Here is a 25,038-nt window from a genome sequence, read left to right as displayed (position 1 = left end):
AGGTTGCATAATCTAGGCAGCTGCCAAAGAATTCTGTATTTTTATTTAGGAACATGAAAAGTAGTACCAGCCCATCTATATAACAAAACATGAAATGAAGAGTTGGTGGTAAAAACTGGGCCAATAAAGAGACCAAAGTGGCAGTCTTGACAAGCTGGCAAGACTGGATTAGTACAGACATATGGCATTATAGGAGTTGGCACTTTAAGAAATCAAGTCCTGCTAATCGCTCTTTCTCTGGAGACGATCGCAAGGAAACTATATACACAGGTAACATTTGGGGAAGGGCAATCAGTGACCCGCTCTATTAGCTGCGTTAGTGTTGGGTGTTTAAAGCATAGCTCTCGCTAAGCTGGATTGTATCAAAAACAACTTGAACCTGAGATCAAAGAGGTCTTCTCTCTTGTAAAGCTAAGGTTTGGATGTGCTTGTGAAAAGAGAGTGAGAGAGAGGTATGCCAGAACTTACCTTGAGGCAAGCCCTGGGCTTTCTGTCATATTAGGAGCATGAATGAAGAAATAGTGGAAGAGAAAAAAGGTACATGTGTGAACATACCTTTACCCATTAAGCAATGTGGCCTCAGGTTAAGAGTACACTTATTACAATGAGCACTGAGTAATGTATGGAATTGTTGAATCACTGTATTTTACACCTGAAACTAACACTCTTTGTTAATTATACTGGAGTATAATTTGTATAATTAAATACTGGAGTATAATTTGTTAATTAAAAACAAGAGGAACGAGGCCTCATAAGAGTGTTCAACTCTGGCCTCTCCAATTAGCAGCCCTCCTTTTGGGTGGGGGAGGTGGAGGGTGGTGGGGGAAAGGGTCTGGGAACTTCTGCTCTACCCTTTGAACTGAGGTTGTATCTGTAACCTGGGAGAGGTTGGATAGACTCAGGACATTTGAGAAGGTAGGATTGAGGTCAGGCTCAAGAAGCTTAGTTAAGACATACAGATTCGTCCTGGTAGGTGTAAAGTTTAGTACCTGGATGTCAACCAGTGGGAGCAAGACATAAAAGGTCAACCTGGGAAATAAAGTGTCAGAGCTAGGATAAATACAGGAGCAACTCAGGATTAGAACTCGGGCCCAAGATTCTGGGTAGAAAGGGTCTGAGTTACAGTCTAGGAAGCCAGCAGAATGGAGAGATCTCAGAGTCTTTTCTAATTTTCTTTTTTTCAAAAAAAATTTTTAATGTTTATTTATTTTTGAGAGAGAGAGAGAGAGAGAGAGAGAGAGCATGAGTGGAGGAGGGACAGAGAGAGAGGAGACACAGACACTGAAGCAGGCTCCAGACTCTGAGCTGTCAGCACAGAGCCTGGCGCAGGACTTGAACTCCTAAATGAGGAGATCATGACCTGAGATAAAGTCGGACGCTCAACCGACTGAGCCACCCAGGCGCCCCTCTAATTTTCTACCCAGTATATGAGCAGACTTCAAATTTTGGTGGGTGCACTTGAGCCCATGGGAGGCAGTCAGAAAAGGCACTTGGCTGGCAAAGACAAGTAAGGGAAGAAGCATGAGCCAGCATTTAATGTAAAGTGGGAAGAAAGTTCTTGTCTCTGCTGCTTCCTGGCCTCGTGTGTTGTCTAGAGGGGTGTTATGAAAACTTGGTCCTCAAAAAAAAAAAAAAAAAAAAAAAAAAGACAAAAGAAAACAACACTGAACAACACTGAAAGATGCCAAGGGGCAATTCCTGTTCAGATTTACTCAGCTAGAGTGTTGAAGGGAAAAGAACATCAGGATCTGTGAGAAGTCTTAAATCTCCCAGTCATACTCTGCCTAGTGTGGTCAGTACCTGCTAAAAAACTGGCCTTCAGTACCCTTGGGTTGGTACTGGCCTCTGCAGTGAACTGTTTAATAACCTCGTTTCCTGACCTGTTTACAGTCTTCTTGACTACTTGACCTTGTTTATGCCTTCATCCCTCTGATAACCAGTGTCTTTCTTTGTCTTTGATTCTTTGTTTCTCTCCTCATACCCTTTGTTTCTCTGGGTAAATGTATCATTTCATTTCAAGGACCCTTTCGGCCTTTATCAGATCCCCAGTGAAAAAGATCCCAGTATTTTGCTCAACACGTAATAGTTTCCTTATAAATGGAAATATTTCTTATTATGTTCCTTAACAATAGATCTCACAATCTAATTCAAACCTAGACACAAAAGCACTTATACTAATTTTGGTAGTAGTACAAATAAAGAATATACAAGTGTGGTAACAGCATTGATAATGTGATCAACTCTCACTGCAGTGGGATTGAGGTTTGTAGGTAGGGAAAGTTTCAAGAAGAAATTATACTTTAACTGGATCTTGAAGGCTAGATGAGAGTTTCTCAGGTAATCTATAGATGAAGGGTGCTATGGATAAAAGAAAAACATGCAATGATAAGAATAAAAGAACACAGTTTGTTTAAATACTCATCAGTAATTTAATTTGGTGGGAGTTGTAGCTGGAGAGGGTAGCAGGGCCCAGATCACAAAAAGCTTGAATAACATTGACAAAGTGTTTGGGCTTATTTTCCAAGGTGATGGAGGGCCTTGGTGGATCTTGAGGTATGCCAGGGTGTGACAGAGGTTTGTGTTCTTGAATAATCACTCTGGCAACAGCTTATATTACATGCTTGATAAGGCAAGAAACTAGTTAGGAAAGACTCGTTAGGAGAAATTCTGTTCAGGAAAGGAAGCACTGTGGTCTGAACAGACCAAGGCAGAAGTTGTGGTGGGAAAATAGAGAGAAGGGACAGAGTTGTCCAGTGTTAAAGTGGAGTAGGTGCAGTTTCCTCCGTGTGTTCTGTGATGGGAGGGTGAAAAAGAGAACATTGTTGATAATTTCTAGATTCTTGAATTGGAAGACTAATGAAGGTGATGCCCTTTTCTGAAATAGGGCATAAATAAATAAGGAATGCCAGTATGTGATTTTGTTTTGTGTTTAATGCGTGTTGTTTTGTCCTTATGCAGGGATTGGTGGTGGGAGGGACCAAAACAAACAATTTCCATCTTGGATTTGTTATGTGAGTGCCTATAGAATCTCTGGTTGATGTCCACTTGGGTCTTGGGTTTAGGAGAGATATCACTAACGTGTATATATTTGAAACAATTGGCTCTTCTCCATGTCATTGTGAGGGGTCATGATGTATCTCATCAAGAAAATCACAAGGTGTACAAAAATGTTTTAGCTGTTGTAGAAAGTGGGTAAAAAAAAAATCAGTTTCGTATATATGAGGTGGTTATAGTCAGTGGGATTGGATGGGGATAATTCATTAGTTTGTAGAACAAAAAGAGGAACCAGAATGGAAGCAACTTTGGGGAATCTGACATTTAAGTGGCTAAGAAGCTAGCAAAGGGGAATGAGAAGATGTGGTCCCTTAGCATCATGGTGCTCTGGGAGCCAGTGGGTAAGAGTTCTAAGTGTGGTTGACGTGATAAAATGTATGTATGAAACATAGAGTTCCCAGGACATGAAGAATAAACCAAAAATGTGAAACTTTATGAGAGCCCTGGAAAATATTTTTAGTAATAAACTCAGGTATACCACAACAAAGTGCTTTGCAACTCTTCAGGAATGCGGGCAACTTGCGGAACAAAAAAAATGCTATCTATCCTCAACTTCTACTTCAATTAATTCTTGCCTTCTAGTAAAACTTTTTGTGATTTTGGCTCCCGTGTTTTTCTATCTTCTCTGAACTTTGACCACACTGATCATTGTATAAACTGCACATATAATTGTTCAATTGTTTCAGGCAAGGGCCTTATAATTCATATCTCATGTCCCTTTACATGTCTAATGGAATTGAAGGTGGATTTGGGTACACAGTAAAAGGTTACAAGTACTTATAGAGTAACTGTCAGAAAGACCTCAGTTTTGAATTTCAACTACATCACTTGGGCAACTTCTTGCGCTGTTCTAAGATGAAGTCTTCCTAGGTGTAGAATAGGAATAATAACACCTAGTAGATAGACTTACTTTGGGGGTTAAATGAGAGAAAATCAAGTGCTCAGGACAGAATCTATCACAAAAGAGGTGTTCAATAAATGCTGTTATTTCAATGCTATAAATGCTATTTTCTATTTCCCATGAGAATGTAAACTCCAGAAAGGTGGGGTTTTTTATCTGGGTTGTTCATTGATGTATCTCAGGTGGCTGGCACATAGTAGGTGTCTCATTGTAGGCAGATGCTTTTCTACATCTCATTTTAGCTCTGCTACTTGAGGGTAAAAGGAAGGTAAGAAGATGGAAAATATCAGTTTTGCCTGAAATCTCCCAGAACAATTAAGCTAGAGGAATTCTAGGCATCTTACAAAATGTTAAAGGTGCCCTCCCAAATTTGCCAAGAGGGTGCTTCAAATCTTACTTCTAGATGTTACTGGTGTCAGTTGCTAGACAGATATCATTTAACATCTGCAGGTACTCTGTGCATGGGTGTGCTAAGATTCTCTCTCTCTCCCACTTACCTTTCCTCCCCCCACCTACCTGGTTAAAAGACAGAAATAGAAGTGAAAACAGACAAATCCAAAAGGGAATGGGAAGAGATGCCAAATAGCTGAGTTGTCATTTTAGGCTCATTGTATCATTCTCTTTGGGTCTCAATGCCTGTGAGCCAGCACGTCTGTCCAAAACTGGGTAAAAGAACATTTCAATGAGTATTTGTATCCTATGGGTTCATGATCACTCTGCTTTCACTTGTTATGTATAAACTGGGGGCATTGCTGGAAGACGGCACTGTGCAGACAGCAGACAGAAGGATCATCATTATTGCTTTGGTACGATTTATGTGGCCAAGCCGCCTGCATCTCTGAGGCTGCAGTATGTGAGAAGGGAGTGCCAGCCTGGACCGTGGCTGTCGGCGCTGGTCTGCACAGACGGGCTCCTCAGTTTTGTCTGGAGTCAGAGATTAGCGACGGGTGCCTTTCCTCTGCTCAGCATTTCCTCATTTTCACGTGGGCCCTACTGTTTGCTCTTAACACACTTAGCCACTTGAAACTGGTGAGCTAATGAATCCTTTCCGGAAGTAGCTGGATGATCTTTAAGTAGTGAATTAACCCTCTCAGAGCAGGGTGGCTGCGCCTAATCCATTTTTGAAGCGACTGAGGCCATCACAACCTGAAAAGTGTTGCAATCTTATGTGCATGGTCTGATGTTTACTTACATAATTATGTCACTAAAGCTAAGGGATTACTTTTTTTTTTTTTTTTACTCTGAAAATTACAATTTTGAATACAGTTAGGTAACAACTCATGTATTACAAATATTAAAAGATGGGGGCACCCGGGTGGCTCAGTCGGTTGAGCGTCCGGCTTCAGCTCAGGTCATAATCTCACGGTTTGTGAGTTCGAGCCCCACGTCAGGCTCTGTGCTGACAGCCTGGAGCCTGTTTCGGATTCTGTGTCTCCCTCTCTCTCTGCTCCTCCCCTGCTCCTGCTCTCTTTCTCTCTCTCTCAAAAATAAATAAATAAACATTAAAAAAAAATGGTTTAAAATATTAAAAGATGGAAGTGACCTGGAGAAAGTCCTTCAGATTGACCTGCTTCAAGACCGAGAAACCAGGGATCTACTGTTTCAGTCTCCTTCTCTTCCTAATTAGTGGGTCTCACACTCCAAAGTAAATACAGTAAGAAGAAACAAAGAAATGACATGTGTCATGTATATTTGAGTTTATACTTGCACACTTGCCTCTGGTTCCTGGGATCCCTGATCGCCACGTGAAATCAGGCCCTTTCTTTATCATCTCTCCTCTCCCTTCCCTTCCTCTAATCCAGCCGTGTGTCTCCTCCTCCCTGGCTGGTACTTCCAGTGATAGATAGCTTTGCGGCCAGCCTTTACAGGGCATCCTTAGGAACTCTGCTTCCGTAGGGAATAAAATCCACCCTCTCAAAATGTTTGCAAGGCACTCTCTCAGCCTGTTTGCCTTTTTCTTTTTTTACGGTTTTATTTTATTTTGTTTTTTTTTTTCTTACTGTTTATTTATTTTGAGAGAGAGCGTGGGGGAAGGGCAGAGAGAGAATCCCAAACAGGCTCCACACTGTCAGTGCAGAGGCTGACCCGGGGCTTGATCGTCTTGACCCTGAGATCGTGACCGGAGCTGAGATCAAGAGTCAGATGCTTAACCGACTGAGCCACTGAGGGACCCCAAACTGTTTGCCTTTCTTAAAAGCCGGCTCCCTCGCTCAAGGGCATTATCCCCCAGACGCCCCTCTCCAGTGAAGGCTAATCATGCTCCCATTACCCTTGGTAATTTCACATACAAAGCACATTATACTTGTATTTACATGCTTAATAGCCACCCTGTTCAATACTGCATCTCCATTTGCTTGTGCCTCTTCCAAGGTCAGTTGTCTTCATATGGTCATGTATTTTTGTAAAAATTCCACAGCGAGATATTTTACCAGAAGTTGATTAAGAATACTGCCTCTTCCCTACTCAGCTTCCTTTGGGTCACGCCTCTTATGTCTGGTGGCATTGGAGTGGCTGCAGATATTTTTGGGATCCGGCTAAAAGGAAGTTGCCACAAACGGCTGGCACTGACAGAGATCAAATAAAAGTCATCGGACAGCAGTGTAACAAGGGCATTTTCAAGAAACTGGTTAATTACTGTTGGCAATTCTCAAATAATATTTAAGTTTCTGCACGAGAAAACTTGAAATGCCCTGAAATCTTACAGCTATCAAGAACCTCAAAAGAGTCTTTAGTTTGAATTACACGTAATATTAGTAACTAGTCATAAAGCTAAAATAAAAATTTCTAATCTACCAGTAATAAAAAAAACAAACTTAAATACACACTGATATTTTAGTCTGCTTCCCCAGAAATTGGAACCTGAGTCAGAGGGCTTCTGTGCAACTTTATAATTAGGGAATGCAAGCCTGGAGGGCCGGAATAAAGGACTCTGAGGATGCCTGGTAGGGGGCTGGTTACCTCCAAGGTGGCAGGCACATGGCTCTATCATGGGGGCCATGGCCCCAAGAAGGTATCAAACTGAACCTCCAGGCCATCTTTCAGTGGGGAGAAACAAGGAGACGTGTATTCACTAGTTTACTTTGTCATTGGTCAGAGGTGCACCCCTTGGGTACGCCTCTGAGCTGACACGCGGGAGTCTGGGCATTCACAGAATCCCAGAGCAGGTGTCGACAGAGAAATGCTAGGGTAAGAAAAAGAGAAGCTGTCAGATTGCACTGCATGAAGTCAGACAGCTCCTGCAGGGCTACGAGAGACGGGCGAGGCCAAGAGCACTTGACATGATATATGAGAAATGTGTGATGTGCAAGAGGAGAGCCAAATTTATCTTTCCGTTGTCTCTATAGAAAATGTTACAAAAACTATTTTCAGGTGAAGAAGTGTTCAGAGCATATACAGCCTGCAATTATAAAGGGAAGAAGAAGTGTAGAGTTATATCAGGAAGTTAATAAAAATGGTGTATTATATTTTGTGGGTATTTGATCGTGGAGTTTGTCAGATTTTTATAATTTAGCATGATTTCTCAGTGTAAATAAATATTCACCTTTGTAACTAATTTTATGCTACTTCTCAGTTTTATTTAATTCACTTCGTTAATTTAATTTAATTTAATTCACTTTTTAAGTATTTTTTCTAGGAAGCCTGTCAATATGTGTAAGATCTAGGGCTCATAAAACCTGACTGCCCAAGTGCTCATATGTGTCCTATCTTAAAACTAATAAGAAAATAAATGAACTCCACTTTCTTTGACCCCCATGTCTCCATCTGGCACCAAGCCTTCTTCTCTTCTCTTCATTAATAAGGATTTTCAGGGTTTGGTTCGTGTTTCCTGCCCCTTCTCCCTGCACTCGCGTCCATTCCTTAACCCGCCCACGCTTGGTTCCTACACCCTCTTTTCCCCAGGACCTGCTCAGTCTGAGGTCACCACTGGCCCTTCTCTTATCCAATTCAAAGGACATTTTTGTTCTTTGTCATGTGTACTGTTTCTGTGGAATTGCCGCAGACTTTGGCCTTGACTTCTTTCTGCCTTTTTTCCTAATTCTCTTCCCATGCATCTGGCAATTCCTTCGCTTTTCCAATTTTGGCGTTGACCAGGCCTTCAGGCTTCTCACGTTTACCTGTCCAGTCTCTTTGGGCCTAAAGCAGGATGTTCGCTGTCTTTTATGAGGTTCCTGTCATGTCCACTCATATCCGGTCAGTCGCCTTTGACCCTGTGACATGTTCTGGGAAGAAAGTGTTCTGTGCTAATGCCATAGGCCAGGGAACTGATTTGTTTTGTTAACTGTGTGTGTAATGGCTATTTATATGTGGTGGAACCACATTTTCTTTGCTTACTGCTACTACTTGGATATCGGCAGTAGTTTTCTAACTGTTCCTTCCACCCATCTTGTGTGTCTTCCACATAACTGCTGGACTAATTTGCTGAAGAAGCGCCTGGGTGGCTCAGTCAGTCAACTGTAAGACTTCTGCTCAGGTCATGATCTCACGGTTCATGGGTTTGAGCCCCACGTCGGGCTGTGTGCTGACAGCTCAGAGCCTGGAGCCTGCTTCAGATTCTGTGTCTCTGTGTCTCTGTCCCTCACCTGCTTGTGCTCTGTCTCTCTCTCAAAAATAAACGTACATTAAAAAAATGTAAAAATCAAACCTCGTCACCTTGCTTCCATTAGAAAAAGAATCTAATGACTTCTATAACATTCAGGATAACGTTCAGATTGCTTTTAGAAGTCTCTATCAAAAATGTATAAGTTGGGGTGCTATGGCCCTTCTTCCAGTTAGGGGGAACTGCCTCGGTTACGAGGCACGTCCTGGTAAACCGTGGGCGTCCACGACAGGGTACACGGAAGTGGAGGTTAGAAGTAGCCCTGGGTGTCCCGCTTCGCTGTTTCCTGTCAAGAAGAAACTGGCCGTGAATTGCACTGTGCCAGAACTACGTTTGCACGTTAGTTGTTTTGAGTTAACATTTCCCCATGGAAGGGGAGTCCTCCCCCCGCCCCGTTTTTTTTCGAGAAATGTGAAAACGAAAGAGTAGAATGAACTGCCGACCCCCCACCTGGATTCTTAATTGTTAACATTTTTACAGGGTTTTTAAAAAAATTTCTGAACCATTTGAAAGTAGGTTACACAAATATGGGAATCCCCAGCCCTAAAAATAGACGTTTTTCTACATATCTACAAAACCATTATCGCATCTTTAAGTGCGATGAATCTTTAATTCAATATCACTTAACATACAGTTCATATTTACATTTCCCCAATTGTCCTAGTTGGAGCATTTTACACTTCAAACTGCTCAGGGTTCCCAATGAGCGGCATTTGGTAATTTCCCTTCAGTCTTAATGAAGAAAACACCAGCCTTTTCAAAAAGACACATTTTTTAAGAATCCAGGCAAATTGTCTTGAAAATACTCCGTTTTCTGAATTCGTCTGTTTCTTCAACTTGATTTAAGTTCAATATTTTGCTGGCCACCAGAAGGCACAGATGGTTGTCCCAGTATTGATGATGCTATATTTGAGCTCAGAGCCTGGAGCCTGCTTCAGATTCTGTGTCTCTCTCTGTCCCTTCCCTGCTTGCACTCTGTCTCTCTGTCTCTCAAAAATAAATAAAACATTAAAAATAGTAAAAAAAAAAAATGTATAAGTTGGATAGGTTTATGAATAACATACAGGGTGAAAAAAGTTTCAAAAATGTGTAAAAAGATGTGGAATCTCCTGGGATTTTTGCATAAAGTATTACATAAAAAATATAAGCCTACAACTTGTTTGTCCTATCTAACAGTATATAATCAACATGTCTCCAGATTAGTGGATATGGATCTAATTCATTCTTTTTAAGAGCTGTGTAATATGCCATAGTACTGTTATACTAATATTCATCTAATCATCTCTATATTGATGACTATTCAGGTCATTTCCTTGTTTAGTTACTACCTAAGTTATTTTAATACAAAGAATTAGGTATATATTCTTAGGTAATTATGTATTCATTAACAATTCTAATAAAAGTGAAATGGATTTTCATTAAGCATGAAGGTATCCCATGTCCTTCTCTACACTAGATGCTTTGGGGAAGGAATGTAAATCTCCAGTTGGCCGGGCTGAGCCATGTGTCCCCACCTAGAGCCTGGGGTAGGAGGCAACTCCCCTTTTCTCAGCCCACGATCTTTGGGTGGAAAGAGGCACTTCCCGAAGGAAATTGGTGTCCTGCTACCAACAGAAGGGAAAATGGAGATGGGTGGCTAAAAACAGCAAATGTTGTACCACGGAAGCCAATGACCTATTCAACCAGAGTGCAGGTGGTAACATTATCCCCATGTTGTAGACAGGAATTTCATCCTATGGGAGTAGAGGAGGAACAAAAATATGGAGGCTTTGCAGTGTTCCATAGGCCCCTCCTTATCAGTGAAATCTGACTGGGGACATTATTAGATTTATAAATCTGACTGGGGAATTCAACTGGCTTGAAGCCGTGGTGGTTGGTGGCTTTGGTCAGCTTGGTGCCCGTGTCCATTCGTTTGCTCTATGAATGAAGGTTATGTGCCCTATCTAAAATTGAGAAGCACATATTCTCAGCAGTATGTAGGAGTCACAGAAAGTAATCAACTTAGATTTTGAAGGACCCAGAGGTTTTCCCTGCTAGAATCCATGGATGGAGTGAGGGCATGTCTAGGCTTTGCTTCTCTTGAGGGCCTAAATGTTGGTGGTGTGTGTGACACACGAAATTCCCTTTGTTCAGCCGGCCAGTAACCCACTCCCACACTGTGTGGGAGTCCTGACTTTGCGTGTGTGTGTGTGTGTGTGTGTGTGTGTGTGTGTGTGTCCACATATTTTAAATTAGTTTTCATTATTAGATTTGTAAATGTACCAATTCTGCTTTTACTCCTGGGGCAAATGATTCATCATTTGAAGAGGAAATACAACGTGTAGCTAATAGGCCATTTGTAGTGACTCAATATTCTTATCTTCCCACTGCTCCAATGTTTTGATTCCAGATATTTCTACCACCTTAGAAAATAGGAGATCATTTTAAAAATAGAGAAAGAGGAAAGGAGAAGTTTGGGAGAAGGAAGGGAGCGAGGAAGACAGGGAGAACAGAACTGCAAGCCACCTTATATCATTAGGCAGCGATTTCTCCTTTTTAACTGTTAACCTGTAAAAGTACTTCAGGTTCATCTTACTTTCCATTTCCTTTATTCTATAAGCTGCCCTTTCATTTTCATTAAAAAGGCTCCTCATAAGAACCTTAAGTCAGTGATTAAGGAATGCGGCACAGGATTGAATCTTTCATTTCCTTTCTTTGAGCCTTATTGTGAGTACTTTCTCTAAATTCTGAACACTTTCTCTGACTCTCACGGAACTATTGATACTTAGTCCTTACTCCTTGGAATGAGAACTTTAAGTGCTTCTATCTTTAGCCGTTCTGGGCTCAGAATAAGTTCTGAAATGAACACAAAAATACTTCTGATGCTCCATATTCATGACATCTTCCACTCCCACCCCCTAGGCATTTATAAGAAATAATTAAGCTTTTGTTATTGGCTTTTGCTCCTATGAAGTATCTTTACTGAGGGGGTGTTACTTGGGTAATGCTATAATTTATTAAGTGATGTGACTTATTAGGATAAGAAGCTCAGCTTTGCTTTTAAAATATCTCAAATTCTAGAGTTCCTCCTTCAACCATACCTAAATGCAGTAATTCGTCTGTGGGCCCAGCATGGAGAACTGAAAAGTAATGTTTGATTTCTCCTTGGCAACTTGAAACAAATTGAATACAGTGCTTTAACATGATTTTGAGACATGAATATTTTCAAGACTGAACAAACTAAAAGCTTCCAGTTTTGCAGAAGATAAGGAAATCTTTCTATGCTTTTCTGGGGAGCGGTTCCTCAGACACAGGTCACAGATAAGGTGGGTTGATCATCCAGCAGGGGGCACCTTTCTCATTTGCATTTAGTGCTGAGTGATCCTGCAGAGGCCTCAGTTAGATGAAGCCTGGGAGGAGCCTCTGGAGTCTTTGCATAAGCCCATCAGCCTGGGTTCACCCTTGATATTTTTGTAAATATTTTCTTTCTGATATACTGGAAATTGGAGAGATTAATGAGACAATTAAATTGTATTACTTCATATAAAAACTCAATTCAGGGGCACCAGAGTGGCTCAGTCAGTTGAGTGACCGACTTCGGCTCAGGTCATGATCTCATAGTTGGTGAGCTGGAGCCCTGCGTCGGGCTCTGTGCTGACAGCCTGCTTCGGATTCTGTGTCTCCCTCTCTGTCTTCTCCCCTGCTCACACTCTGTCTCTCTCTCAAAAATAAATAAATATTTAAAAAAAATTTTTTAAAAACTTTTCTAAAAAAAGTTTTAAAAACCCCAGTCCTAAGGGGAGTAAAACCAGTGATTCTGAGTCCTAGCTGCCTGACCTTAGAATAAACAGGTGAGGTCACTGAGCCAACAAAATATAGTCTCCAGCAGTGGCTCTCCACGTGTAACCCCAATACCCAATCCCCAACTTCCAACACGTTATTTACTTACTAGACACGATCTTTTGCAGTGTCAGGTTTCTTTGATTTTCTGAATAATTGCTTCACGTAAATGCAGATAAGACTAGGCTGAAACAGAAAACAAAATCTGTATCTTAAAGTATAAAACAGTTCTGTGATGAACAGTTCTCTTTCTCACCGGTAGTGACCGAGTGGCTTTCTAGGCATCTCAGCAGAGAAGTTGTCTTAGGAGCAGAGGTAGAGACTGAGTTACCTATCTGCTCTGGTTCTTCGTCTCCCCGCCGCCCCCCCCCCCCCCCCCCGTCGACCCCCCCTCCCCAGGGGGGTCAGGCACTGTGTTTAGGGAAGCCATTCGCACGGCCCTGCAGCCTGCCTGGGTTGGAGGGGCAAGGGACTGGTCGGCAATGTTTGACTTTGTGCTCAGGGGCCCTTGAAATTTTGGTAGTGTTTGCAAGTCCTGAAACTACTGATGATATTGACGCGGGAATATGGAGTCTATCCTATTCCTGTACTGTAGTAGCCATCACTACACCTACAAAACATGTTTTCTTAAAAACTGCACCTTTCAAAGCCTTCAGAAAGTGACCAATATATGATTTTTGATCTTTAAAAATAATCGGCTCTCTAAAGACCTTAAGGCTTCAGCTCCCTCCTCCAATGTCTCTCTGTCTCTCTGTCTCTCTGTCTCTCTCTATCCCTCTCCCTCTCTCTCTCCCTTTCCCCTCTGCTCTCTGTTTCCTCTATATCCCCTTTTGGGCACCCTGTGGCCTAATACTTACTTTGTTTTTATTTCTTGATCCTTCTTTTTGTTGTCTTGCTTCTCCTCCAATCTCAACTAGGTTGGGTAATACAAATATTTATTAGCATTTGAAGTTTTTCCTCCCGAAATTGGAGAGTTAGAGGGCTGTAATTCTGCTCTTAATTTATCGAATACCCTGTTTTAGAAACATGGAGAAGAGTGTAGATAATGTGGCTAATTTGTAAGTGACTCAAGCCAGTTAATACTTTCACCTTTTTTGGAGTATTTAACATATTTTAGCTGGGTTAGTGTGTTGTGTATGAAAATATGTATGTGGCTTATGTTGTGATCCAGAACAATAAATGAATCAGAATAAGAAAATTTTATCCAGCCGCCTGTGCTTTTGGAGGTATGTGTGGGAAGATGGCTTGGGTTTTATGGTTATTTGTGGAAGGAGTATTTGAAGTTTTAAAGCACTGTTTATCTACATTCGTCCATTCCTCTTTTATTTGGGCCATTGTTCACTGCCGTCTTAGCAGAGAAGCAGATTCTGGCTGAGGGTGAAAGACACTGTTGCTTAAAGGGAAAGCTCAGTGTCAGTATCCGATGAAATGAAGGAAGTGTCTACAGGATCTCTGGTCTTTGAGCTTGTTTTTGTAGAACCTACTGAAGTGATTGTTTTGCACATATGGGTTTAGAGATCTCTTAAAGATTTGAGTTAAACATGTTTTACACGATGGTGCCATTTTAATTTGGTAAGAATATAAGATCCAGAGAAATTCTGTTTTTGAACTGATTTTGCTATATATAGATTTGGGGGATGGAGATAGAGACAGACAGAAGGAGAGAGAGGGAGAGGAAAAGAGAGGGAGGGAGGGAGGGCAAGAAAGACAGAAAGATATTATAGCAATAAAACAAACAGATAAAGAGGTAGCTATTCACGAGGCAAGAGGCAGGATCCCACTGCTTCTAGCTTGGTCTCTACATTTGCTGCCGCAGGTAGGATAAAAATGTGGTCAAATAGACCAACTCCTATCTTGCTGAGACTTACCACATTTATCAAAATTTAGCATGCATATGATTTCATCCAAGATGTTTTGTTAAAGATGCTGCATGCAATTTCCCTTTGCCCCCATCATTGATTTAGTAGATCTGGGGGATCTTCTGAAATGTGGGTTATGTTATTTCTTACCTGGAAACACTCAGCATTCTGTCTCTTGATTGGTAATTTTTTTTCAGGTAACTCATTCTGAAAATGAATGAAAAAAGTTATTTTCTAGCTTTCTGCCTGGCTGATGCAATGTACGCTTTTTACAAAGTTGCATAAGCTATAAATGCCAGGAGGGGCTTGTTGGTGGGGCGGGGGAAGACTTAACACCATCCTTCCCAATAACCAGCGTGCTGCCTCTCATCCTGTATGCCTGAAATTCTAGAACAGCCTCTGCCACTGACCCTTCTATAATCACTTTTTATTTATTTTCATCAGACATTTAATAAGACATTGTGTGTAAACAGCAATCCAGATGAGTTTTTAAAAATAAATCAGGGACTGGTCATTGGTAGCCTTTTATGTATTTTAATTGAAGGTAAGATGTCTTGTAGGGTTTGAAAAAATATCTGATGTGTAACTAGAGTTTACATATTTAAAAAGAAATTAAGCCTAATTTTAAAAGAGTAAAAGTTAAACAGTAAAAAGTATGATCTTGGAACCATATTGTTGGGCTCCATAGTGTGAATAATGAATTAACCTCATATTTGGGTAATCTGTATTCTAGCACCACTCCCTTCCTCCAGTCTCTTTGTACCTTACTTATAGAGTGCATTATGCTTAATCAAATGCCTATCAGCAAGTTGTGTAGACTTGAATGGAAATGTCAGAACCTAGCTTAACTAGCCATTTAATGCCAAGGACCAGCCACAAGCAAGATCAATTTAATGAGCTCACACTCACATATATTTCGGTCACGCTTAAACCACTTGTGGTCATTTAGACATGTCTGAGAAAGTTTTCTATGTGTATGTAACATACACACTACGTAGGCAGTAGTGTCTATGAGGAATAAAAATGAACAGCTATGAGTTACTCCTTACTATTTAAGTAAAAAGTTGTTTTTCACTCTAAGAAACTATATCTGAAATGGGCTGGAGTCCAGGATGGGAAAAGCACAGACTCACACACTGCCCTGCCCCTGTGATACACAAGGTGAGGCCGGCCAGGAAGCCACCAGCCAGGCCCCCTTGAGTGCGTGTCCTTCTTGTTGCAGCCTTGCTGACCTTTTCATCTGTCATTGGTAATACTACCAGTCTTACCTATGCTGCAGATGCTATTGTGCCAATAAAATAATACCAAAAGTATAGAAATGGTCCTCGAAGTGTGTGTGGAGATATTTTGCTTGTGATGTTATCACTTTTACCAGGAAGACTCTCTGAACCAACGTTTCCTTATAGACGTCTCTGTAATCAAGGGGAAAAGTAGTGGTCCAAAAATAAGAGCTTTTGGAATTGAAATTTAAATATAAATAAGGGAGTGGTCTGTAATTGAGGATCGTAATGTAGTCTCTCGTTGAGCAAGTAGAGTCATTAAATCATAGTCCCTTTTGTCATTAAATAAACCGATATCCCTTCTACTTTGTAGTGGACTGTATCTTGGGGTTATAAGGTGATCCTAACTACCTGGGTCTGCTTGACAGGGTTGGCCTTTGCTATTCTCTCATCTGTGCACCCCGTGTTCGGTTTATATGGGTCTCTGTTTCCTGCCATCATTTACGCCATATTTGGAATGGGACGTCATGTTGCCACAGGTAATAATTTCTGTCTATGTTTATGCTTCTCATGTTACTAATGAAAGCGACCCAGAAGTGCTCATTAGTTACTGATTACATTTCAAAGCAATTCTAACTTTACTTCTGACGACCTCAGCAAATATTAGGACAAGACATTTATCTCTTTGTGCCTCAGATACTCGACCCATACCATATTACTATATTATTATGTAATCAAGCTTATGTTAAAGATTCTTTTCATTTTTAGGTTGTAAAAAGGTCATAAGAGAAGGCCGTATATTTTGAATTTACAGTGAATTAAGAGAAATTATACACTTTGAGGGAAAGAAAATACTGTATAGAATTTAGTTACTCAAATTTTGAAAAATGTTTTTTTATGTAATCGATATTTGGACTGAAGGATCTTTTAGGTTTCTTCTCAGTTAGATTCTATAATGCCCTTTAATTAGTATATCTATTACCTTGCCTATCTCTGCATTACTAAATAAAAGGTGAAATATCACAAATAGTCATAATAGAGCCAGCTGGTTAAAAACCTGGGTTTTAAAGTTAGATGGTCCTGGGTGTATGTCTCATTTGTTGTTTGCTATCTGCATGACCTTGGACAGCATTTTAAAGGCCTGTTTTCTGCTTTCTGGATAGTGAAATAAAAAAAAAAATCATATGACTGTAGTGAGAGTTGGATGAGATAGTTGATGTAGAGTGTCTAACTTAGTACTTTCTAGAAAAGATTTAATAAGTTATTATTATTGCAAAAATGATACCTTAGTCTTAAATATTAAATTAAAAATAATAAATCTGCTTTTAACTATAAATATCCATAGAGGCATTTCTATGTATTTTGTACCCTTAAGATCTCAGCCTCTAAGTATGTGTCTATTTCTTCAGTGGTCAGTTTGTGTTATTGATTGTGTCGGTTTCCTATTTCTGATGTAACAAATTACCATGAGCTCAGTGGCTTGACCCGAGATAAGTTTATTATCTTACAGTTTTAGAAGTCAGAAGTGTGAAATGAGGTGTACTGGTTTAAAATTGAAGTGAATGAGCTTGTAGTTAGCTACTGAGCCTACTGAGGTTTTCATATTTATCATCTCACTTATACTTCCCCCAAGCCCTGAACTGTAGATATTATGGATAGGCTTTATGGATGAGGTAATGCAGACTCAGAGTAATGTCCTTTAAGTCACATTATTGATAAATAGAGGACTGACATTCAAGTCCAGGCCATGATCTTAATCCCTGCCCTGAGGACATTCTCCATGCTCAGAGAGGTGGGAAATTGTAAGGCCTGGGAGGGAAGAGCAAGGAGATTGGTGTGGCTGTGTGTTGAAGGAAAATGTGTTTATGTAGGGAAGTTTGTTTGTTCTGTGGAGAGAAGGGTGGATGAGTCGGGGTGCTGAGAAGAGTGTTTCCGATAAATCTATCTGGTTTTACACCCAGCAGATGGATTCAGCTTTAATGGTGGAATCCAACCATTGTTATCGAGTCTGTTACTAACAGAAGATTCCCCCACCCCCACCATCACTCCCTTTTAGGCACCTTCGCCTTGACATCCTTAATATCAGCCAATGCAGTGGAACGGCTTGTCCCTCTGAGCAGCCAGAACCTCACCACGCAGAGTAACACAAGCATAGTGGGTTTATCTGACTTTGAGATGCAAAGGATTGGTGTTGCTGCAGCTGTTTCCTTCTTGGGAGGTGTGATTCAGGTAAGTGGTGCTGCGACTTGGCAATGAAGAAAGGGAGACAGTGGAAGGACAGGCAGTTGGTGGTTTATTTTTATTCGTGTTCATGTCTTTGTCTCTCGAGATGGATGCAGCCCAGATGTGTCTTATCTTTATGGGAGTACTGTCTACTATAAGGGTAGTTACTCTGTAAGTGCTAGTTGAATAAATGAATCAGAATCAAGAAATCAAAGTTACAAGGAAGTAATTGTTGACTTTTCAAAAACAAGATTTCTGAAGAATGTTTTACAAAGTGGAATAGGCTTCCTTATAAGGCAGTGAGGCAATCCTTGTGTTCATACAGTGACTGGATCATCACTGCAAAATAAGGTAGAAGTTCCTGCAGTGGGAAGAGACATGACTAGGTTTCCAGGGTCCTTCCCGATTTTCAGATTTTATGATGTTACCACCTATAGCGGTAACAAGTGGTGTTTCATTGGTGCCACACACTGGCTGGTGTGAAGTCTTTCGACTCACACTGGCAATGACTCACCAGCCATTGCCCCTTTCAACCTCAGGCATCTATTTGGTTGCCAGGCCTGCTCTAGCCTGTCTATTCCTTCAAAATATCAGACTATGTAATTTGCTGTCTCCAATCAGTTGTCAGAATTAGATAATTCAGAAGTGAATATAAAATAAATGTGGGGGCGGGGACTGACTACTAGACATGGACGTCTGACAGCCGTTTTGGCTTATTCCTCTGCTTTCTCTTGAGTTACATGTACATAAACTTCCCAGGTGGCTGTTTTCTGGGTGGGCAGAGGCTCACTGTTACATTACATTGTAACATTATTTACAAGGTCAAAGATGGTATAAAGGTCAAGAAGGGAAAAAAGGGTAGTTGATGATTGCCTGGAATTGGAGGTTTAGAAGAAAAGATGTGATCTCGAGGGAAGGAAACACATTGTTAGAGTTATGTTGCCTTCTAGCTCTGTAAAAAGTGTGGGAGAATTGAAGATGTAAGACCAATACTAACTCCACTCTTCCTAGGTCTTTAGTGAATAGATCATCTGAGCAGCAGTTTTGCCTAGGAAACTACCAGACTGGAAGGCCAGTAGGTATCTTTTATGGCCATAGCGGTGCTTTCATGAAATACAAACTGGTTGAGCATCCTGTGACCTTCATTATATTTTTTTAAACATGGATGATGTCCATGTATTCTGACACTTGCACAGGCAGGCTCACTGGCCTCTTCTGCCTTGATGGGCCACTGTGAGGCCTTCTAATGGACATGTCATCTGTGTCCACCTCAGAAATGATGAGCCATGTGAACTGATGATTCAGAAATTGATATGTTGCCATAGATTTGGTATAGGTCTTCCTTGATTTCTGTTCATTTAAAATAAAATAAAAATCTCTGTATTAGCACAGCAAAGATAATACCACTACTCCTTCTGGTCCCATTATTTTCCATCCATGGCTTTCTTTGAGTTTATGGTTTTTACTAGGTTTGGACTTCCTCTTATTCTATTAAGCACAGAACAGGTAGTATATTATTGCCATTTTTAAAAATCCAAGAGAGTAAATAATTAACAATAAAACCCAGTAGCCTTCTGGTTAGTCTCATTTTAACCATTTTCCATAGTTTAAAAAACAATCATCAGGTATTTTGTTATTATCTAGCATATTTGGATTAAGAATTCAAATGATAATAAAATATAAAAGTAAAAGCCAGGATTCAAACAACATAAAAAATTAATGTTTCATTTCTCGGAAAGAAACTCCCTAGAATCACAAGAGTAAAACAGGATATTATTAAAGATAATAAAAATAATTTGGTTTTCATGGACTTTTATTACATGTAAAATCTGGTCCAGAGAGTTGCATGTTTTGTCTTATAACTTCATCAAACATCTGCTTTCCTTTGTCTTTAGCTCTGATCCTGGATATGTGACCCACGTTTTAGCCAATTTTTGAACAGATGGCTGGACTTTATTTGACCTCCAAACTCATCTGTCCATTGTCAACCAGAACCGTAGGATCTGTTTGGGTCTGCTGGATCCAGCTTTTCGGTCATTTTTCCTTTCCTCCTTAGGATTTGAAATCTACTGAATAGGAGGGCAGTACCAAGGTGTCCAGCTTCTACAAACACAAATGGTGTTTGTTTACCTTGTCTTACTTATTTTTAATTCCAGCTGATGGAACTAGTTAGGTGAATAAAATTATATCGTTAAGGTGCTTGAAACCGTCACATCCGATGTGGTTCACAGATTGTGTATCAGTTGGAAATGTTCTCAGCTGTAAGTAAGCGATGACCCTACCACCAGAGCTTACACTATGTAGACATTTATTGCATTTTGTGTTACAAGAGGTCATGGAAACAGGTTCTTCAATGTCTGGCAACCCATTCAATTGATGAACTGGTCTGCTTTTTTGTTTTTTGTGTTTTGGTTTTTGTTTTTTAATTAGATAGTAAGGTCTCTGTGACTTAGTGCTTTTCCTTTTTTTTCTGGTAGTTCACCAATAACGTTCCCCCCTAAGTTGTTGCTTTTATTTATTTAACTTCGTCTCCCTTTCAACTGTTTCTCCATTTCTTTACTCGACTTACATTCCTCAATATTGTTTTAATGATGCTAGTATGTCTTTCTCTTTAATTTTAACATGTCTGATGTTATTTTTAGGAGAAACTATGGCATGAAACAATAAGGGAGTTAGGATTAAGATGTATGTTTATAGCAAACGGTTTTCATACCATAAAATTTCAGATTTTATTTTGAGAATTGCTCTTTTTTGCCTTTCCTCCAACTTTCTGTACACCCATAATATTTTGGTTTGCTTTGTATATTAGATGTTATTTGGAACACAGTGTTTTTAAGATTAATTACAGTATCTACATCTGTTTTCCAGTCTTCATAGCACTTAGCATAGCACTCTGCACATGGTAGATTCTCAGAAAAGTTAGTGCATTAGAAAATGAACTATTAGTTCAGAATCTGAAAACCAAGAAATAGCAGGCATCATGCCAGGTAATAATTTTGTGATTTTAAGAGAATTGAGTCTGACATTTGGTGACTTTAATTACTATAACACGAAGAGACTATGAAAAACGGTACATTCAGAGAACTGTCATTCTCCCCAACTCATCCCCATTCTCCCTCTGATTTCCGCTCTATTTTAACCCGTCTCCTATGGGTGACCCATCTCAGTCATTTCTGGTTTATACTTTTACAAAATGAATATTTTCTTATTTACTCTTCTTTCTTACATGAAAGATAATCCTTTGTATTTGACTTTTTTCACTTAACAGTAGCATATCCTGGAAATCATTCCATGTCAGCTCCTAGAAATGCCCCTCATACTTTTTATTGCTGCATAGTGCTCAATTGTATGGCTATGCCACTGTTTATTCAACACATCCTCCTCTATTTGGGCATATAAATTGACTCCAGTATTTTGCAGTTGTAAGCAATGATACTGTGAATGTGCATATGTATTTTCATAATGTTGGTAGTGTCTAAGGTGAATTCCTAGCATGGGATTCCTGTCTCGAAAGGTCAATGTAGTTTTGTTAGATATTTTCAAATTCCCTGCCAAAAGGGTTGTAGCCATTTGCAGTCCGACAGAAATACACGAGAGCACCCTCTGCCTCACCAACAGAATGTATTGTCAGACTTAAAATTTTTTTAATGTTTATTTTATTTATTTACTTTGAGAAAAAGAGAGAGTGTGCACACTACACACACACACACACACGAGTGGGGGAGAGACAGAGAGAGAAGGGGAGAGAAAATCCCAAGCCGGCCTGCACTGTCAGCATGGAGCCCACTGGGGTCTTGATCTCACGAAGCATGAGATTAAGATCTGAACAGAAATCAAGAATTCCACACTTAACTAACTAAGCCACCCAGACGCCCCTAGATTTAAAAATTTTAATCAATCAGATAAGTGAGAAATGTTATTCAAGTGTAATTTGCATTTCTTAAATTATGAGTGATGTCAAATTGTAACATCTTCGCATATATGACTATTTTGCAACAGTTTTGTGGATTATGTGTTCATATATTTTTCTAATTTTTGTATTAGAGTTTTGTTCCATTTTCCCTCAAATTTTAAGAGTTCTTTATATATATGGATATTAGCCCTTTACTGTGATATATGCTGCAAGTGTTTTAATCTAATTTGCAAGATTTTACCAGACAATTAAAAAAAATTTATGTAGTCAGATTTATCAATCATATTTTTTAATTGTCTCTGGACTTTGTCAATATTAGAAAGCTTTCCCATGGGGTGCCTGAGTGGCTCCGTTGGTGAAGCATCTGACTCTTAGTTTTGGCTCAGATCATGATCTCACAGATTTGTGGGTTTGAACTCTAGACTGGCAGCGTGGAGCCTGCTTGGGATTCTCTCTTTCCTTCTCTTTCTGTCCCTCCCCATTTGCACTCTCTCTCTCTCTCTCTCAAAATAAATAAACTTTGTTAAAAAAAAAGAAAGCTTTCCCTTTACACTAAGTTTATAGAAGAATTCACCATATTCTTAAAATTTTAATTTATTAAGTTCTTTTAAAAATTTTTTTTAATGTTTATTTATTTTTGAGAGAGAGAGAGCAAGCAAGTGGGAGAGGGTTAGAGAGGGAGACACAGAATCCAAGGCAGGCTCGCTCCAGGCTCTGAGCTGTCAACACAGAGCCTGTCGTGGGGCTAGAACTCATGACCTGAGCCTAAGTCAGACACTTAACCAACTGAGCCACCCAGGCACCCCTAAATTATTTTCTATTTGATTTTCTTTTGCATTTACTATCCTGGTCGGTGTGGAATTTATTCTTGTGTGCGGTGGGAGATAAGGATCTAATTGCATTCTTTTTCCAAGTGGCTGCCCAGTTGGGCCAGTGGCGTTTATTAAAACGCTCACCTTTGCTACTGTAGTTTGTAATGCTACCTTTACCATATCCATACTTACTTAGACCTACTCTTTTCTATCCTATCCTATCCTATCCTGTCCTGTCCTGTCCTGTCCCGTTCTGTCTCGTCCCGTCCCGTCCCGTCCCGTCCCGTCCCGTCCCATCCCATCCCATCCCGTCCCGTCCCGTCCCGTCCGTCCTGTCCTATCCTATCCCATCCTATCCTGTCCTGTCCCATTCCATCCTATCCTATCCTATCCTATCCTATCCTATCCTATCCTATCCTGTCCTATTGGTCTGTATATATATTCTTGAGGCAGTAGCACCCTGTTTTAATTATTAAGACATGTAGTTTGGTTTGATCTGGTAGGCTAGTTCACCTTTGCAGTTTTTATGTCTTAGTATGTTTCTGGCTATTTCTGCAAGTTTGTTCTTTCTTCTGAACTTTAGCATCAACTTGTCTAGCTCCATTTAAAAAAAAAAAACTTGCTGATATTTTTTATCAAGATTGTGTTAAATTGACATCTTTATGACATTGAATTATCCTATCCAAGAACAGGGGCCTTTCTTTTTGTCGCAGTCTAATTTTGTCAGACTTGTTAGTCTTTCAGGAGTGTTTCCTCTTACAGGTTTTGTACATTTATTCCTGAGTATTTATTCTTAAGTATTTAATCATCTTTGTTACTGTTATGCCTGGGGACTTCTCTACCATTATGTCTTCTACCTAGTTACTGTTTCTGTCTATAAAAGCTATTGATATTTTTCCATTCATTTCTTTATTTAACAAATGTATGTTAAGATGCTCTCAGCTGCAGAAAATATAATATCCACACAAAAGTGTCTTAAAAGATGGATTTTAGTGTTTCATATAACAAGAATTCTGGTGGTAGCAAAATTTCTGGCTGGTTAATTCAGTACCTGTAATTTCATCAATAGCCTATGCGTTTTATGTCTCCTTGCTATGCCATCCTCGGCCGGTTACTTTTCTTCCTAGGTGACCCCATGCCCCATAACTGCATGATTCAAGATGTTGCCATCATGCCAGGCACATCTCCTCACATAATCACAGCAAGACTCAGAAAAATGGCAGTTTCTCCTTGTACATTTTTTTTTCAGGAAGGAAAACTTTCACTAGAAAGTTCCCATTCGACTTCTCATGCTTAAAAGTATCACATGCCCATTCTTAAATTAATTGCCAATGAGGTGGGGGTAATATTACCATGATTGCCTTAGACTAATTAAAATTCACCTTTGGGGATGGAAAGGCATTCCTTCCTTGAATACCTCACAAAAAGAAAAGTGAACAAAGTTGGAATGTTAAAGAACATGATAGTTGCTAGAAAGATTAAAATCAGTGCCAGCCACAAAATAACTTATTGGGTCTCTACCCTAGCCAGATATCCCTTAGACATAGGGACTACAGGAGGGAGAGAATGGGTGAGGTCACTTTGCATAGAAGATACAGTCTGGTGGGAAGTGGGGTAACTGAACATGTCATTATCAGGAAAGCATAAATTATTTTTGGATGAAGAAAGTGAATAAGCAAGCTCCAGTATTGTGTACATGTACATATGGAGTGCTTTGGTCTATTAATTATATATCCTGATACCTTATTGAGTTCTTACTAAGTTGTTGGTTTTATTTATTTATTTTTTTTTACTATTTAAATGAGTTTTAGGGGCATCTGGGTGGCTCAGTCGTTAAGTGTCTGCCTCTTGATTTCAGCTCAGGTCCTGATCTCACGGTTTGTGAGTTTGAGCCTCACGTAGGCTCTTAGCTGTAGGGCTCTTAGCTGACAGTGTGGAGCCTGCTTGGGATTCTCTCTCTCTCTCTCTCTCTCTCTCTCTCTCTCTCCATCCCTTCCTGCTCCTCCCCTTGTCTCTCTCTGTCTCTCAAAAAATAAACTGTAAAAAAGTTTAAATGAGTTTTATTATTCATTAATTTTCCAGTATTTTATAAAGATATTTTTACTTCCTTTTTTTTTTTACAAAATAATATAATTTGTGATTTTCCTTGTTCAGTTTCATTAGATGATATCTGTTATAATGGCAAATAATAGTGGAAACCGTGGGCTTTTTTTGTCTTTTCTTGAACTTACTCAAAATGTCATCTCTGTGAAGATACTGGCCTTGAGAATGGAATGTGTATATTTTACCATGTTAAGAAATTATTTACTGCTTTATATTTTTGAATTTTAATAGAAATTAGAAAGAGTATTGAATATTTCTATAGGTTTTTCCAGCACCTATAGAGATAATCATATTATTTTTTCCTCTGAAGTCTATTATATGTTATATCATATTAATGGATTTCCTAGCATTGAACCAACCTTAATAATTTCTATTAAACATTCAAAAATAAAATTTAATAATTCCCACTTGATCATGGTGTATATTATTCTTTAAAAGATTTTTTTTAATGTTTATTTTTGAGAGAGAGAGAGAGACGAGTACAAGTGGGGCAGGGGCAGAGAGAGAGGGAGACACAGAATCCGAAAAAGGCTCCAG

At 39.7% G+C, this 25,038-nt stretch overlaps 1 protein-coding gene across 3 annotated transcripts in view; it reads left to right on the top strand.

Annotated features, from left to right (window-relative positions):
• SLC26A7 (solute carrier family 26 member 7) overlaps nt 1-25,038 on the top strand; it is a 119,642-nt gene that overhangs the window by 11,818 nt on the left and 82,786 nt on the right. For 2 of the 3 annotated variants that reach the window (XM_086696063.1, XM_025922634.2), the window contains 2 exons: nt 15,879-15,989; nt 17,507-17,679. In XM_086696063.1, the coding sequence (XP_086552189.1) occupies nt 15,879-15,989; nt 17,507-17,679 (284 nt within the window). Of the gene's footprint in view, nt 1-113; nt 271-15,878; nt 15,990-17,506; nt 17,680-25,038 lie in introns of those variants that run through there. The other variant, XM_086696064.1, reaches the window with a different exon arrangement.

The sequence above is a fragment of the Puma concolor genome, chromosome F2, assembly GCF_028749965.1.
Source record: "Puma concolor isolate L17-30 chromosome F2, mPumCon1.1.hap2, whole genome shotgun sequence".
Lineage (NCBI taxonomy): Eukaryota > Metazoa > Chordata > Mammalia > Carnivora > Felidae > Puma > Puma concolor.
The sequence above is the reverse complement of the archived record's forward strand: the minus strand, read 5'-3'. Positions and strand labels throughout refer to the sequence as shown.